The 18,309-nt window shown below is 41.4% G+C and overlaps 2 protein-coding genes across 14 annotated transcripts in view; one reads left to right on the top strand and one right to left on the bottom strand.

The window, feature by feature from the left end:
* LOC124178019 (mediator of RNA polymerase II transcription subunit 20) overlaps positions 1–18,309 on the top strand; it is a 90,004-nt gene that overhangs the window by 8,695 nt on the left and 63,000 nt on the right. The window lies entirely within an intron of this gene.
* Positions 1–18,309, bottom strand: part of LOC124177964 (facilitated trehalose transporter Tret1-like) — a 67,720-nt gene that overhangs the window by 4,272 nt on the left and 45,139 nt on the right. For all 13 annotated transcript variants that reach the window (XM_046560981.1, XM_046560989.1, XM_046560996.1 and 10 more), the window contains one exon: positions 7,919–8,023. In XM_046560981.1, coding sequence (XP_046416937.1) covers positions 7,919–8,023 — 105 coding nt within the window. The remainder of the gene's footprint in view (positions 1–7,918; positions 8,024–18,309) is intronic.

Genomic DNA, 18,309 nt, shown 5'->3' with positions numbered 1-18,309 from the left:
CAACGCTCGTTAAATTTTATGGATATTGGCGCTTTCCGTTTTTATCAGCGAAACGGAAGAGGACGTTAAAAAAAACATTTAAAAAAAAATGAACGGGTTCTGTTGCTTCCCGAACGACGACATTAACGAAGTTTAATCTTTTACACCAGGGCCCGTTCAATGGAAAAAATTGAAACCATTGAATTCAGCGCCGAATGCCGACTGTTTTGTGACTTCTTAAAACGGAAAAAGGAGAAGATGGGTAGAAGGGGGATATTTTTTTTTTTCGTTTGCGTTCAGTGAAAATACTTTTGATTTCTTTATTTCTTTTTATTTATTCATTTCTCTTGTTTCGCTGTTTTGGAGTAGCCAATTTTACCGCCACGTCTTGTCGATGTACGACCGAAACGACGTTCTGAACTGTTTCTATTGGCCCTTCGCGTCTCGCCCTTCATCCGAACGTGTCTCGTGAAATTGTATCGGGGTTTCGCCGTCCGCCGACAAATTGCATCTCACAAATTGAAAGCCCATACATTCATACCGTGTTTCCATACATATGTATTATACACAACTCCGGACAAAACCTCTGGAATACTAAATAAACATTCCTCAACGCCTCTTGCTTAGCTGCGGTCGGTTTTAACCCGCAATTTTCAGAAACATTTTCCTCTCCACCCTCGTCATTTATCACGGGTATTATATTTCGGAAAAATTGAGACACATTCTCGGAAGTAAATCCGAGACTTGAATAATAACGGTTGTATTCGTACGAAATCGAAAGATTGAAATAATTTATATCGCGACTTTTATGTCGCGTTTTAAAAGTATTTTCGTCAATTCCTTTTTGCGCTTTTCACCGGAAATTTTCTGCCTTTTCTTTTCGCATTTCTCTGCGACTCTTTCATAAAATCGTTTCTCGGTATGTACTTGGACGAGGGAAAGGGAGAGAAAGAGGAGATTCGCCGTATGGTGCCGGGAAATTTACAATGTTGGATATGGAACGGGGGAACGACGTGGCTCTTTCGGCCGGATTTCATGGCTCGAGTCACGCCGGAAATTTTCTATTGAGACACGACAGGTCTTTTGTTACGTTGGTCGCATTTTGTTCGAGACTTGACTCAAATTGAAAAGCGACCCGGGGGTATTAAGGCACCGGTCCTTTTAAACGCAGATTCCCCGAGTCAGTCTCATTCACGACGAGCTTCAGGATCATCTCGTATTAAATTATAGGGCCGATATTATCACCGATAACATTGTCCTAGATCTGGGAAACGAATTGGGCGTGCTTTCATCGAAATACAATGATGGTCCGTTTAAATTTCGGATTTATTATACTATATACATTATACATATATGTCATAGAACAATAGTCGAGAGGAGTTTGCGATTTGGGAAGCTGTAATACTTGGGGAAGAAATCTTGGGACATAATCGCAGATGGTTGTAAATTTCGTTCAGAATTTCGCGAAACTTTGATCAAAGTGTAACTTAATTTTCACAAGCAATTCGCAGCTATGTTTTTAGCGAATTGATATTGCGCGAAGAGGCTTGATTCACAAGTCTGAGAACGAATCTTGACCGGAATTTATACAAGAAAGGTATTCTCGTCCAATCTGTGATTTTGCACGAATCTGAGATCCATTCACGTATTCGAGAAATGGTAGGAAATTAGTATAGAATTAAATTGGGGCAATATATTTTGAGAATTTCTTTTCATACCCAACTCCAAAGATGATGATCATCTTTGAGCCTCGCCTACGTTCAGATATACGTCGGGAGTGTATATTTTATACGGTGAGAATAAAAGAATCGAGGATATCTTGACGATGACATCTGTGAAGCAGATGGCTGGAGAGAGGGGGGGATTTGTACCGAACGATGGAGTCGGAGAAGCGGCTGCGAGGTGCCGGTCTTTTCACACACGCGCATGCGCATATGTGAGCACGTGTATCAAAATGTAAGAGAGCCAATCTGTAAAAGGATGTCAATTGCACCTGCTATAAATTCTGCCAATATTTCCTGATAAATTTCTATAAAGGACGAGATAGAATCGAACGTGCCCCACCTCATCGCGTATTATACACAAAGCACATTGAATTTACAAGCGCGCGATTTGGTCTTGGGATTAGAAAAAGAACGTATCCATTTCTCATACGAGTGTATGAAAATCAGAGAAACGCAAAACAATCAGGTAAGATTTTTTCCCTTTGATGTTACAAAAGTAGCAATTTAATTTCACTGATTTTCAAATACGCGTATCTACCATATTCAGATTACAAATGGATGACGTCATAACTGTCCAAGTTTCCAATCCACCGTTTATTTGCTTCAATTTTTGTTGACAATTATCTAAAGGAGAAGAAAAAGTGTGATCCAATTATTTTTAGCCCCCTTCCAGTGTAATAATCGTATAAATTTTTTTTTCTTCCCCACGTATATAGACCCGTTTCAGCGTTCAGTTATCGTATAATATGTGGAATAAAAATTGTGCACAATTACTACCGTGGTGTGTGCACGCCTGCATTCCACCCCGTTGAAGAATTTTAGACACTCGTTTCATTGTCATTCCTCGCGACGTTCACCAAGTTTGCGTTGCGCAACATGCACACCGTGATATACAAACATTCGGAGGTACGTAAAAAAAAAAAAAAAAAATCGAGGTATCATTTCTCACCGATTTGCATTATATGTAAATTTGTATTGCTCACGCGTGTTACATATGTATATAAATTACGTGATGCGATCGTACATTTATGAAGATATGGGTACAACAGACGTTCTTCCCATGGTGGCACGTGCTTGCGTAGCTACATGTGGGACATAATTACAAAATTGCCGTGTGAAACAGCGTACTTTTTCACCCCGTTCGTTCACCTCTCCGTATTTTTCTCCATCCCCATCACCGGCATTAACTTACAATCAGCCCCCGACCAGGGCTAATGTGTAATTTTCCAAAGGTCACGCGAGTTCAGATTCTTGTGTAGGTAGATTACATGAACAGCTGTTCACTTCTGTCGAATGGAGAAAAGGATTTTTTTTTTTCCTAAGAGTTATAAAATATCTGATAGCACTCGTAACGCTCGAGGAGATCTTGAAAATCTGCCATGGTATATCGAAAGAAGGGGAAACTCGATAACAAGAAAGAAAAAATTTTAGCAAACTTTAGAGTTTCTTACAAATATCAATTTCCTTTTATTTTTACGTAACAAATGTTACGCTATTCCCCTTGATAAGCGTAATTATCGAATATTCTTTTCTGGAAAGTGGAATGAAAATTAAAAAATTGAAATCAACCGATTTTTTTCTTCTTGATATGATATGATAACAATAATACTGAATTTCCAATCCGAGAACATCGTGCGCACGAATAATGCGTGTCGGTTTTCATTGCCGAGTTCCCGGGGTCCTTTCGGAATTCCGTCGGAGGTCCTGCAGGACTGCCTGGCGAGTGCAGGATGGTAAATTGTGATTTACGTTGGGCCTCGGATCGGAGCGGGTCGTCGTCTCCGGGTATAATTCATCCTCGGCGATCTTCTCAAAGGTGTTATTTTCAGATGGAAAAATTCAGATAAAAACCTCGAGGTATTATAACTGCTCCGGCGTGGCCGACGAAGAGGCTTTGGAGGGATCGCGGAGCCGGTGGGTGTTTAATGCGGCTCTGATAATATAATCGATTACAAATATGTGCGAGTAAACATCGTTGAACGGATTACGGTGAATATGGATATACGTACAATATATCTATACAGTGGACGGCAAATATTTATAGATCGTGTCGCGCGTATTCCGCAGTTAGGTGTGTATATATATATATATATATATGTGTGTGTTTGTGTACGTATTGTATAAGCTGCGAGGAGGAGCTAGAAGCGCATTATCATTAGTATTGAATAACGTTAAATATAGCGCGATATCTTTATCCCGAGGAAATTATTACAGTTCTATGGATATTAGGGTGTTTGAGAAAAAAATTAATTACGATTTTCCCCGTGGCACACCCTAGAAAGTTTTTTTAGGTTAAAAGAAAGATTCACTTTTTTCACATTTTCATTTTTGAATTTGTGAAGAAACACGTTGCAGCATTTCAATTGTTATGTCTTTTCAAACATTTACATCCAACCCAATAATCACGATTCATAACGCAACGATATATCGTCCGGGAATCTCATTCTCCTAAATTAAAAGTTCATATTGAACTACAACTATTTTATAAGATCGAATTAATAATGAAAAAGTCGTCACGTACGCTTCTGAAAAATCAAAAGGAGACTTGATATTACAACTGTGGGTCTTCTTTGTGAAGTAAATTGATATTATGATTGATGTAAGCAATAAAAAAAAATCTTATTAACGATACTTGATAAACTTAAAAAATTGTATAGAAACGAAAAATCAACTGAGCGCGATCTTCCACTTAAGAGGTAAAACGCTCATCTTTTCTTTGCTGCCGCATCGTTGCAGCCTTAACTTGACGGCCTTTCATACACGCTTTTCTCTTTCACTCGATAAGGGTGAAGCAACGCCTCTGCAAAATAATGAAATATATATCATCCACCTCCGATCGTTAGGCGTTAAATTCAATCGATGATTACCGTGCTACAAAACATCAGTTCCCTTCAGCGACATGCTCGACAACTTGTCATCCAAGAGATAGATACCTTCCACTTCCGTCTCTCTCTTTTCACCTCTCGAATCGATTAGCGGTATTTAATACGCTCCGGGGGAAGTTAAAGGATAACATACACGAGAACGCGGTGCGACTTGTTTTTTTTTTTTTTTTTCTAATTAAACATGTTATACTCGGTGCCAAAAGTGCTCTGTGTGTGTGTGTTTGTATTTTTGTTTGAACCGTTTTTTACGAAAGAAACAAACGTAACAAAGTGCCGAATGTGTGATATTTGTAAGAATAAACGCTGAATAAAAGATGCTTACGATTTAGTTTTTGGTTCCAGCATTATTGATTTGATGAAATTCAATTTGATACTTATTTTTCCACATTCTAAACTGTGTTTATTTCACTATTTTTCTACTTGTCTCCAATATTTCTATTATGCGAAACTACTGTACAGCACCCGATATGTTTTTAGCGAAAGTTGTTGGTTCGATCGACCCGATAAAGAACGAAGAATTCATTCGAATGGTAGTTGTAAAAAATATATGCGCGCGTGTGTGTGTGTGTGTGTATATGTATATATGTATGTACTTATATTATAGATACAACCATCCCTCGACGGGCGGAAAATTATTTTTGATTCATATCCGGCGACCCTTTTGCGCTCTGCAAAAATATCGCGCACAAAGCGTGAGCGGCATCCTCCATTATTAACTGGTTTACAGTGGTGATAATATTCCGCAACGACGCGGTGTTGCAAAATATATATGAACTAAGAAAAAAAAGAAATAAAAAATAAGATACGAAATTAAACGAATATCCAATTTAGGCGAAATTTTTCGCTCTATATCGACTTGGGACGACGACGAGCTTTTCAGAGGCGGTGCTTTTATACCTTCGATCTATCTGACGAGTGACGCCTTGTCAATTTTTCCCGGGCTCTTCCGCAGTGTCGCGATCAAATCGAAAAGTAACGAAATCAAGTTCTACCCGGAGATGAATGCAGAATGACCGATATTCGAATTGACAATGTGAGATTGACGAATATACGTATTACATCGTCAGTTTGAGGTAAAACTTCGAACGGTGAGAACTCGTGAGGCTGAAGTTAGTAACGTTAACGTACCGGAAATATCAGGGAAGAAATCATTATTGCACGAGTATGTTTCGTTTATCATGCATAGTTGACTAAATTTCAAAATTTCAGACAATCCGCAAGGCGCGAAGTAACGATTTTTTCTAAACATGCATCGTTGCAGTAACGTTACTGTAAACTTCATTCTCGTGAAAACTCCGAACATACGATGGCTCTGATTACCGGATGTATCAACTTTCGAAAAAACTTTCGAGAGTTGAAGTATGATTTTCGAGCCTTACTGCAGCGAAAGCTCGAGCTTCTGTTTATTCCGTCAACAAGTTCGAGACATGTGAGAGATTCTGTTTCGGACAGGGTCGAAGTCACGGTTTCCGAGCTGTTATTTTTCACGCGAAAAGTGAAGTAGAAGAATAATAATAAGAATAAGAATAAGAAGAAGAGCGAGCTGCCTGTTTTCCTACACGCGTTTTCCGCGGACGGCTTCCTCCTCCAAACAACGATCCCTCGTCCCCGGTTCCTGGCCCCTGTCAACGAGCTTGCAGCGAGGCTCCTCGTGCCCCAAGAGCTTGTAATTTCCGGCGACATTTACCCGCCACCTCCACCAACCCTTTTTATACGACGCAGAGTGTTTGCCACGCGAGTCTCGCCTGCCTTCCTGCAATGTCACTTAGCGATAGCTGCAGGCAGCACCGCGATACGTTGTTAGTCGTACGCGATTTAACATGCAACGCGTGTCGCTTATCTCAAAATGATGCGTGTTTTTCTTTTTTGCCTTTCATCGTCGTTTATCATCATCGTAATACAACATGGTGTGACGTGTGTGGACGTGGTAATAAAAAAATTCATCTATTATATACACATATTATATAGGTATGTATATTTGCAATCGGAGAAAGTTCAATGAAATTAAAAAGTGAATAAATATTGTTAATTATAGGTACACGAGCGCGTCTAATCAATTATGTGCTTGATTATATACGTTGGTACTTCACATGCTCCATTTCCGGTGACAGTTTATCTGATTTATTTACCAACCGGTTCACATATCTTGAAACTAGCTTGAAATTATTCACATTAAATCACATGACTGTCGATTTGATTTGACATTTTATTCTTGTTTTCCGAGTATAATAATTATTTATTCAACTGTAGTGTCCACCTTTTTTTGTGTCTTTAAATATATAACCTTAATCTCCAAATAAATCCGGTATATATACTAAAAAATAATCGATTTAACCAACATTTCGGTATATCGTTCAGTTACCGTATCATTGTATTTTATCATGCAGACCGCTTTCTTTAAGCTTTATTGCTTACTAATATTTTAACAGCTTGAAAAATTCGGTACGAGTTTTCATCGTCGTTGGTGTGAAAAAGCAAGTCGTTAGTTTTCGTGTAAAAGAATATCAGTTCGGAAAAGAAGGGTTTCGAAGGAAAAAGCTTTGAAAAAAAAAAACAAAAAAATCCATCGGATTATGGAAATGCCGGGCGGTTGACGAGGATGGCAGACAGCTACAGAGGATAGGATATAGACGATGGTTCGAGTGGTTTATAGAGCACGAAGCTGGAGGTCCGAGCCAGCTTTCCGAGGTTCCTTCGCAGTTTAAGTACGGGCCACTCAATTAACTCGGTATCTTTGGTATTTGCATTTCAATATGGCCGCGAGCCAAAGGCTCCGCGGTAGAAAATTCAATGAAACCTTCAGCCGGTCCGCCTATTAGCTTATAAGGTACGTTATATATCCATAGATAAGTGTATCCGCCATAGATAGGTATATACGTATATCCATCCAACCACCCCCAAGCTAACCGCGTACCTATATTATGCCGGGGAGCTCTCAGATTGAATTCCCGCTGCAACCAAGTTTCATTCTATCCTATTTTCATCCTTCTCTCGACTCTCCTCCTCTCGGTTTTTAACTCCAATTTCAAACCACCGGATTGGATGAGACGCGGGTAAAGTCAATTCGCGATTTTCTATACTCACAATCGATCATTCGTCATCATCATCTCGACCAGTTTCAATCGACTCGTAGTATATTTTTTTCCACCTTCAAATTTAATCTCGTTACAAATGAAAGGGACAAAACGTTTCTACGCATGTACCAATTATTTTCTCGCGCGACGAATGGTCTTTAAAGTCCGATGAAAGATCGATTCGGAGTTGTTAAAAAATGACTTTTGAACGCAGTCCGCGTCCGGTTTACAACGCGTATCAGATTCAAAGACATACCTGAGCCATGTTGCGTGGTCTCCTCACGGATGTTGTTACGTGGACAACGGATGCTCGTGGCATTTTGTAGCCGTTCCGATTGTGGTCCGCCGGCACAGCAGTAACCTGGAAACAGAAAGCAGACTATGAGCGAATTGTCGCCGATCGACGTATCGCTGATCGGGTAATCAATCGGGATCCCGTCGAGTTTTTAAAGGCTGTCGAAGCTAGAGGAGCCGGGAATGGATAAGGTTAAGAGCTTTCCATTTGGAAGTGGGGTCTGTTGGAATTCCTCTTCGTGCAGTCAGTCCATCGAGCGTCAAGGGTTTCTTGACTTGGTTTCGGTGAACTACGTTTACCAGTGATTTCCACCCGGTATTTCGCTCTCCTTAAAACTCCCTCCTCACTTCTCGGTTTTCGGACTCGACTTCGGCTTCTGTTCGTCTTTTCATCCGAGGGTCGAGACACAAAATAAAAAGGACCGAGGCTGACAAAGGACTACGGCGAAAACTCCTCCCTCCTTAATTGGCTTCCTATCGTTCAACCGAGTGGCCAGTCTGCCCTTTTACCCGACTTTCTTTTTCTCACTCGCGTCTGATCTCTCGGACCGTTTGTCACCACCAGACGAAATGCACTTCCAATCTGCTCACCATCGGCAATATTAACCACCCATTTCGTTCCTGAGTGGCTCATCCGTCATCTTCCATTTCTCCTCGGCGCATCGCCCCGGCGATACAACTTTCCGAGATCATAGGTGTCCCTTTAGTTTCGTACTGTATTTATATCTTTATCTCCTACAACAGCCCCCTTGTTAAGGTTTAAGACGTTCCAACCGCTGGGTTCGTTTGAAAGACGAACACGCTCTCCGAAGTGGTCAGTCCCTTTGCTCTCCTCCGCTTTCGTTTCACATATCACGAAAGAGAATGGACCTAAATTTATACATTGTAGAAGGGCAAGAGGGATGGTCAGAGGTTCAATCCCTTCCACCCGGATGAACCGTATCACCAGGGATAAAATAATATGGACACAGATATAAATTCTACCTTTCCGATGCTTGGAATGAGGGTAAAAAATGAGAGAAATTCCTGATCCTCAACGGAGACATTCCTTGGTCTCTCTTTCCGCGTCGTTAGACACACCGCGGTTCAATCTACGAAATATATATCATATGAAAACTTGGAGGAAGACCCGCAAGATTGAGCCCATCAAGGTAACTGATCTGCTACTGTTTCATTTACGTCCGTAACTTGTAGGTCAGATACCGTGACCGTATGTAAATATCCTGCTATACTCGTACTTGCGGTGTCAACCATTATAAGTACACGCTCGTGGTTTTCACTCTCACGCTTCATTTTACCTTTTTACATAATTTTTCGTCACCGACATCGATGCAGGCTTGATCATAATACCCGCATACTTCTGACCATACGATCCACGAACGAGCCCACGAACTTCCTCGTCCGCATTCCCTCATGGTAGGAAAAACTTTTCGTGCATAGATTTTTTTTATTACCTTTTTACTCGCGAGTTCTATATCGTTGAGAGTGTCTTTCTCCTCTTTCTCATCGCTCCTTTTGAATTTTACCCGGCTCGGATCGCGTTTGTTTTAAACTTTTAAGAAGTTTTTTTTTTTTTTTTTTTTATCCCCTCCTACTTGAAGGGAGAACGGAGAACGTCGGAGTTGTAGTATAGGAAAAAGTTACTCAAGAAGGTTCAAGCTGTAGGTAGAGGCTGAGCCGAGCCTCAACCTAGCTCCGATCTGCGCCAGCCAACGTCTCTCACACTTTTAGCCAAAAATGTTATTTCGCATTCCCAAGGGCGGGAGGGAGGAGAGTAATGCCTGGGTACAGAGCCACCTTCCTGACATCCTTCGTGCGATAAGTCACACCCGGCGACGCGAGGAACGCGGGATACTTGATACCAGAGACGATGCTTCGTCGTCCAAAGGGCAGAGACGACTTTATTCGAAAATTGAGTGTAATCTTGCCGTGCAGATATTCTCTACCGCGTCAAAGAGAACCCTCGGCTGCATCGAGTATGCAAATTTGACTGATTGAACAATGAATAATCAAACCTACAGGCGGAGGATGAAGCCGCTCGAGTATATCCGGCTGGATAATTGATGATCGTCGTGTTCTGAGCCCAGCTTGTAAGTTGTGTCCATGTGTAAATAAATAATGAATAGCATCGATCACTCCGCCTGAAACATTTCGGACACTGCGCAGGGATACCGCGGAGGTGTAAACTCGGTGTAAATAATCAAGTCGAACATTTCACCCCGCAGTGGCCATAACTCGAATTTCTCCCTATGCCGCGGTGGCTTGTTTACGCGGTTAGATAGACGTATATATATATGTATGCATGCCGTAGGAGGAACGTCCCAAGTTTGTTTTTGGAATTCTCCTACGGAGTAATAATTAGAATAAAGCTGTTACTTTTAAATGTTAGCTTTCTCTTGGCGCTCAGTCGGGGTGGAACTGCGGCTTGGCCAGCACCGATTTAGCCCAGAAGTATCCGATACAAGAAAATTAGTGCCGGAGAGCTTGTTGTTTCTATTACTCGAGAAATTCCAAAAGAATTTCGATGTAGGTCCTTACCTACGGATAATTCTATCCAAAAATGTGAAAAAGTGACAATTGTCATTGGAGTCGAGTAGATGAACCATGTTCATATGGGACATTTTTCAGGTCTCGATATTCCGCGACCGTTTCTCACATTAGGTAAATCCTTTCCACGCCTGTCGAAAGTCCGCAGAGAGGTCTACAAGTATTTCGCGTAGCTGGTCTCGAGCCGGCTAAATGATCCCTCGAACCTCGGCTAAGCATGGTTAAATTAATTGCACGCCGGGTGTACGCGCAGGTATCGACGAAGCAGCTCCCCTCGTCTCGTCAGATCGTTGTTTTCCTTACAAATTGCTCCGGCAAGCGGAAACTTGGCGCCGCGTTCGTTTGCCCAGAGGGTAGTTTCTGACGGACGAGGAGAACGACCTTTTCGCTCACCCATTTTCATCCCCACGGTTTTTATCAAATTGATCTTCTTCAAGCTCGCTGAGAGCGCGAGCGGCAGAGAGGACCGCGTGTATATAATAAATATTTTCCATATTACAATATCGTGCATATAACATAGCGCGAACGGCGGCGAACTCGAATCCAATTATCGGGTTTTCCCCGTTTTGTTTGCGTAACAGATTTGGTTACGTGTCGTGGGTGCCGGAATATGCGTATATGATGTGGTAATGGAGAATTTCGACCAAGATGCGATAGCCCGAAGAGTGATCGACCGGATTTCATAACGTCGTGCAAACTAATCTCGCCTGCGGGGTCATTTAAGAACAGCTGAAACGGCGATGATTTCTGCTTTGTTCGGATCCGATTCGTATCGTATTGTCTTCGAAAATGCGACGCGATCAAGATCACCGTTTACGTCAGGGTGGTTCTTATTTAGGGTGTAGACGAATTTTTTCCGCCCCACCCCCGAAATCAATTTCAAATAATTCAAAAACAATTGCCTATTTTTTTTCAGATCTTTACCTCATCTTACTGAGATAGTTTGCACGGTGATCGAAGTTTCTTATGGAAATAACATGCAAAAAACTGTGATTTTTTTTCTCGATAGTAGCACTAATACCCACTAAAACCTCGCAATTATAGATTATTTGTAACATTATAACTTTTAAAATAAAATATATACCGAGAAAAAAAGTTTTTCTCATATTATTTCCATAAAGAAACTACGGTCACAATGCAAACTATCTTAGAGTTGAGGTAAAGATCTGAAGAAATTAGGCCATTGTTTTTGAATTATTTGAAGTTGATTTGGGGGGTGGGGTGGAAAAAATCCGTCAACACCATAAATAAGGGCCACCTTGATATATATGTATGGATATGCAGTCGCAGATTTGCTCGCACCTCGCGAGCTTTTGAACTAACAATGAGAAAGACTGAAAAGCTGCTGAATAAATGAATCGAGGAAACTCGGCTGCAACTTATTCGACGAAAATTGTTGAATTAACCCTGGAAAATTCACCTCGTTTTTAACCTCGTTCTTTTTGCGAACATTCGGGTCAGGTGCCTCAGCTATGAATATCCGTCCATGTCACGTGACGGCTGTCTAGTGCAACTGCTCTCTACTGTTATTAATGTCCCCCCGGGGGCTTTTACTTTCGTCTTTTATTTCCTACCAGAGTATAATACGATGGGTGAAACGGTATGTGTGTCGGTGGATTTTTCTCCTTCTCTCTAGTTTAGAAAATGGAGGACTTGCGGAGTTTTTACTTGAGACTTACGCGGCGTATCCAGAGATGTCTAGTCTGGCCAATTAAACGAGCAGCACTCGAGCTACACCGGGTTAAGAAACACCTGATGCCTTTTCTCGATTTAGTATATCTCCGTTTTATCCCAGTCCAATTAAATTCTTGTCGAATTTCATTCCATTTATATTATTATTACGAGATTGAAAAATAAGTATTGAAAAAGAACACAAGATAAATATCAACAACGCCTGCGGCAAAATTTCATCTGCTCTTTCATATTTCTTCGACATGAAAAGAACCGACTCTCTTCTACCCTGTATAATCGCGAGAATTTTTCTTGGTCTAGATGCATACGAGAAAAGTATACAAATAGACGAAGATGAGGAGAAAAGGCGTCGTACAAAGAGACGAGTAATAAAGGTGCAATGATTCAGCTGGCTGGTGAACTTCCTTGGTTGTTTCGGTGACTTCGGCAGACGTAAGCAGCACGCTATGAAAGTTGAGTCCTCTTTTGCCCTTAGAAGAAAAGAACTCTTACTTACGTACTTTTGCTTTCGTTATACCAGCTGAGCTAGACGATTTTTATTTTTTTCACCGTCTCGTTTATTTCGGTATACCTACGTGCATACCTACGTTCGTTCGACTTTGTCCCGCGACCCGAGAGAGAAAAGGTGTCAATGACTGGCTGCGGATCCCGCACCACGTTTCCTTCTCCTCCTCCTCCTCGTACCATTTCCTACCCCGTGCATTACTATTTCACGTTAGCGAATACAGGGTGTGTAGGAAAGGCTTGTTCATTGGTTTATAGTTCGTAAATTAGTTTTAAGTTAATCTAGAGTGATTTTTAAATGTTTGATTGGTAGAAAACAAGTTCAAGTTTGATAAGCAACTCTTTTTTTCACGGGATTGTTGCGGAAAGAGAGGACAAGGGATTCGGTAAAGTATGTTGGAATAACGGAGACGTTTTGTGAATAGCGAACAAAGTTATTTACGAATTTCGTATCGCTGGTATCATCAAGTGCGCTGGAATAGTTTATGCGAATTCATTATTCAATTTAAGTCGTTCCATCTCTGTTGTAAAAGTTCATCGGAGAGATTCTGGCAACTTTAGTTTACCCAAAAGGAAAAGTCTTCCGGAGAACTAAAGACCAGAATTTAACCACCAGCTATCGATTTCAAAACTCGCAAAAATTTAAAAGCAAAAACCTCAAACACATTACCAATTTATCTTGAGATGAATCGATGAAACTTCTCGCAACGAACCAAATAATTAATTAACCGTAATAAGATAAAGTGGAATGTAGAAATTCGAGAGACGACATCTTCCCTTTGCTCGGTACTTTCGTTTTGTTCACAACTAATTTCCTTATCGTTTCATTTGTTTCACACACAACCACACCGATTTTTCCTTGATCTATTCGTCGACATTGACAATTCGCAACGTTAAGACGTCAAACAACCCACTCGTCAAGGTATCGCGTCACCTCGTCGATAAATATCCCACGAGCGTGGGATGTTACAAGAGTCGGTGCCCGATTTGGCCGGACGTTTAATCGGAGGCGGTCACCCGTTTCTCAATCGACCCTTTGTTTCCGACCTTTCGCTCTGATAACAATTCGACCGTTCGTTTCCTTTCGTTTTGACGGCTGCTGGTCGCTCCTCGACGCTGCACTGAAAACGTGCTGCAGGGGATCGGCACGTGTTCGGAGCGGGTTTCTAAGTGTGTTATAGGTGCGGCATGCTCTACACACGTGAGAAACGCTTCGCGATCCACCCACCGCCACCCCCCTTCCCCCATCTCCCTCTCTCTCTCTCTCTTTTTCTCTCTTATTCTCGGTCACACCGCTACAGTATTATAGGTACGTGGGTGAAATAAACGCGTTCCCGGCACAGACGGATCACCGGAACAGCAAGAAGAGAGTTATGTACTGCGGGACAGGAAGGGGAGTGAGAAATGAGCCCGGTAGCTAGAAATTGCGCAACTTTTGTACGTGTACATATATTATGCGGTACTCCGGGGGAAATGATCCGCGTAATTGTTGCGTTTTGTATGTTATTTAGGGTGATGCGATTCCCTTCTTTTTCTTACACCATCTTTATCCCTATCGGCCGGAGGCATTCTTCATTCGGTCAGATTCATCCCCCCCCGTAAGTGATATGTTCAAATATCAGTTTTGGCTTTCTTTGTCGCTTCACCTTTGCGTGATATTTTATTTGTCGTTTGTGTGTCGCGCGTTTCAACTCGTAAAGAATCATCGTACGAAATATCGTACGCGGAAGTTGCAAAGTCGAAGAGGATACGGGAATAAACGCGTGTCGCATTAACCGCGATGGTTCCGAAGCGCAATTAACGAATCAGCGATTAGCCGCGTTTCTCTGTCGAGCGAATCTCTGCAAACGTGAGAGATTTCAGACACGCGATAATACCTACTCGAGAGACGACGCACTTTGTACGCACCTCGTAGTAATTTACTTCTCATTTTGCGCAGGAAATTTAACATGCGTTGAAATTGACCAGATTTTAGAAACGATCTCGGTCAGTGATTTACTTTATTTGATGCTTATATTCACTCAATTATATTCGCTGCATGCACGATCAATTTTCATAAATCAACCAAGTCGTTGAACGAAACGCGAGGTTTAATCGAATCAAAAATTCCAACTATCGCTATTCCGTTTACAACAAGCATAGCACGGCAGTGAGACATCGCGGTTATTGTCAACGGTAAAAATTTGCTCCCGCAAGCAAGAGTAATTTCTTCGAGACGCAATTCGGCGTGCATTCGCGTGTAATAAACTATATTTATTACAACCGTCTCTGGGAGTGCAGAGAACTCGTAAATATACTCTTAAGGAGACTTGAGTCTGACGTTTCGGTGTATAAGTGCAGGCCAGCTGGAGCCGCGAAGACGCCACTGGAGGAGATCGGCATTGGTACGTAATTGTAATTCCCGAGTTCAGTGGCCAATTAAGAGTGAATTTTCAGCAGTTTCGCCGCTTTGAAGGAGAAGAAAAATGAAAGGCAATCGTCTCTCGTTATAAGGCCGGTCACGGGGCTGTACCGACATCGCGACGGTGTCAATTTTTTATTGTAATTTTTTTCTTTTGGTCTTTTTTAACTCTTCAACGCCTCAACGCGTCCGGAATTCGCACCGCATTGGTTCAAGCGCGTCGGATATCGGAATGCACTTTATATCGTTGATGCCAGTCACCCCGCGTGCTGAGTATATACAAGATGTTTGTTTTATTGCGAAACTAATTACACGCCGTAGAGTCACGCCCTCGCATATATCGTAGGAGTTAATCCGACGTTTGCTGCAGCGGTTGTCTGTCCTGCAACACGTGTGGATATACTATTTCTTCTATTCGCTGCAATCCATCGATAGGTATAAATGCAGTTTGATACGGCGCGTCTTTATCACGGTTCAGTTTGTGATATTTGCTGCTGCTGCTACTGGTGCTTCGGGAAAAGTGTCAACCGGAGAAAGCGATTTCACCATTTTTCAACCCTTGCTCAACGCTCGTATGACTTCTCTTAGTGCATTCATGAGACCTTCGTCATTTCCGTATTAATTATCGAGAGTGTCGTGTGTACCTTACGCGTGTTTCAAAACAGCGAGTATGCGACTCAAAGAAAAAGAAAAAAACCTATCTCAGGAGTAAATTCTCACCCACAACTAATCTGTGATAATGCTAAATTCTCTTGAGAAAAAAGTTGAGGGTTTGTTTTTTCGTTAGGGCAGAATCGTTAGTCATGGGAGCGAAATAGAAATAGAAAGAGAAGAGTTGTAATTTTCCGTTCCATGTTCACCGTGCGTGTTTTCTTTCTTTTTTTTCATTTGCAAATTTTACCCGCCTAATTTACGACCGCGTGTAAAATTCGCGCCGCAGGGAAATTTCCTACTGCTCATTTTCTACCGTGCAAATATTCCGTGGTTGGTCAGTGTAGGGGGTGTTTCTTTTTTTTTTTTCTTCTCCTTCCTTCCTACTGCGAATCTGGTCTATCTACATCGGTCTCGTCGTAAACTTGCAGTCGCAGTATAAACCTCAACCAGAGTGACTTGTGCACATGTCGCATGGAGCGCGTATTTTACATACTCCGCAAAGTGTAACGTATAACGGTCTATATTCACGTGTTTGCTGACTATTCTTTATCCGGGTTAGCACAAACTACTTGTATTATCTACGCAAAACGTCCACTTGAACATTATACGACGAACGAATGGGGGGGGAGGAATAATTGCGGGTTACACTTATTATTATACGTACATTTAGCTCGGCTTTCACGCTCGTGTAGCGTTTACTACATATCGTGCGAAAATCTACCGACTGCCAAGATATATTCATTTGCTTTCTTACACACTCGCTTAATCTACGATACTCGTTTAACGACGTAATACCCGCTATCGGTATAACTTACAGCTTTTATTATATACGCACAGTTGTACCTATGAGGTTAACGTCTACTGCTAAACTTGTCTTACGGTTATTAACCACTCGTTAAATATCATCAATATATCACCGAGGATCTTTGGTATTTGCTCAGCTGCGTCTTTTCACAATTTCTTCAACCCAAACACCTCGGGAATTTCATTCGGTGAAAAGTTTTTCGTTTTTTTACTTCTTTTCTTACTTTTCGAAAATAAGTCGACGACACGACGAGCATAAAGGATCATTTTCTTTTTTTATCTTGCAACCTTTTTTTTTATTATCTTTATCGGTTACTCAGTTCATCCTGCGACTGTAACGAGTTGGACACCAAATCTTCTTTCTCCAATTAGTTCCGTAGGATTTAACCACGTTGTGCGAGTTTCTGTAGCGAACCTCATTTGTCTCCTTCAGTATAAACTTGGAATTTCGTTTCTGGGTACTCGGACTTGTTTCAAATTGAATTCACATGGGGAACGAATTGTGCACGTGTTGAGAAACGGAGGCGAGAAACTGAGTGGGAAAATATAAATGTTATTGCAACTGTCTTCATACAAGATAGCCTCGACAATTTCGTGAAATTTCATAAAAATCTTTCAACGCGGTTTCAAATTTTCTTACCCGATTTCGAATCCGACTTAAAATAGTCTGTGAATTTTTTGTTCAAAAAATCATATCGAATTTCCCGAGAACGATTTCTCGAAGAAGTGAAATACCTTCTCCGATAAATAATATAAATACAACGTGATAAGTCGTCTTCCATCAAGAAGATTCAAAGAATTATCAACATCTCTAGTGCCACTCGTGGCTATCGACAAGATATAACCGATGACGAGGTAAATGAGATGTTTTCATCGCGAGACGAGACGAGTCCGAGGACCCTAATTCAATCTTTACGCACATCAATCCCTCGATAAGGAAACGAGCTTATCTCGCGACTCCGAAAAAGACAACAAGCACGCATGTGAGAAAAAGGAAAACATATCCGCAGTCAGCCAGGGCGACTCCAACACTTTCTCCTCCTCTTTTTCGGGGTAAATATTTGTCCGACTTCTCGATCGGTTTACCCGTATATGTATACCTACGTGAGGAAAATCCTTGGAGCAAACACGGGCTTCTTTGCCGAGCACTTTCTCGCCCCTGTGCAGCAAGCGTCCGCAGCCGAAGGCGAACTGACAAGTTTACGTTTGCTTCTTATACGAGGGAAATTATCGTCGAACGAACGAGTCGAGCAGTGGCGATTTTGGGAAAATGGCTTGAACTTACGGAAACGACGTGATACTTGCAATTACATATCAGGGTGCTTCACTTTTCAACGTTTTTCTTTTGTTTTTTACGGTGCCACGGAAAAAATTTGAGATAAATACCGACAAATAAAAAATTGTCGCAACGTCTGGAGGAGGGAGAAAATATTTTTTTTTTCTTATCGTGGTCCAATTAATCGTTCACCAATCAACAGCAAACTGCGCTTAACAATTCCGCAGTTGGCTGTCCTCGCCCTTCATCCGAAAGATTAATCGACTCGGAGAAATTTGGACAACAGTTTTTGTTACCGAAATAGTCGTATCCGCCTCATTTTAACGTCCCTATCTCGTTTTCTGTACTGATTTTTACCAACAATGATTAATCGGACCACGATGCGAAAAAAATAAACTAATATATATATATATATATACATACAAGTTCGTAAGGTGTACACATAAAATTGAATAAAAAATATAAAAATAATTGC

The sequence above is a fragment of the Neodiprion fabricii genome, chromosome 1 (genome assembly GCF_021155785.1).
Source record: "Neodiprion fabricii isolate iyNeoFabr1 chromosome 1, iyNeoFabr1.1, whole genome shotgun sequence".
In the NCBI taxonomy this organism is placed as follows: domain Eukaryota; kingdom Metazoa; phylum Arthropoda; class Insecta; order Hymenoptera; family Diprionidae; genus Neodiprion; species Neodiprion fabricii.
This window is presented reverse-complemented; position numbering and strand designations above follow the sequence as displayed.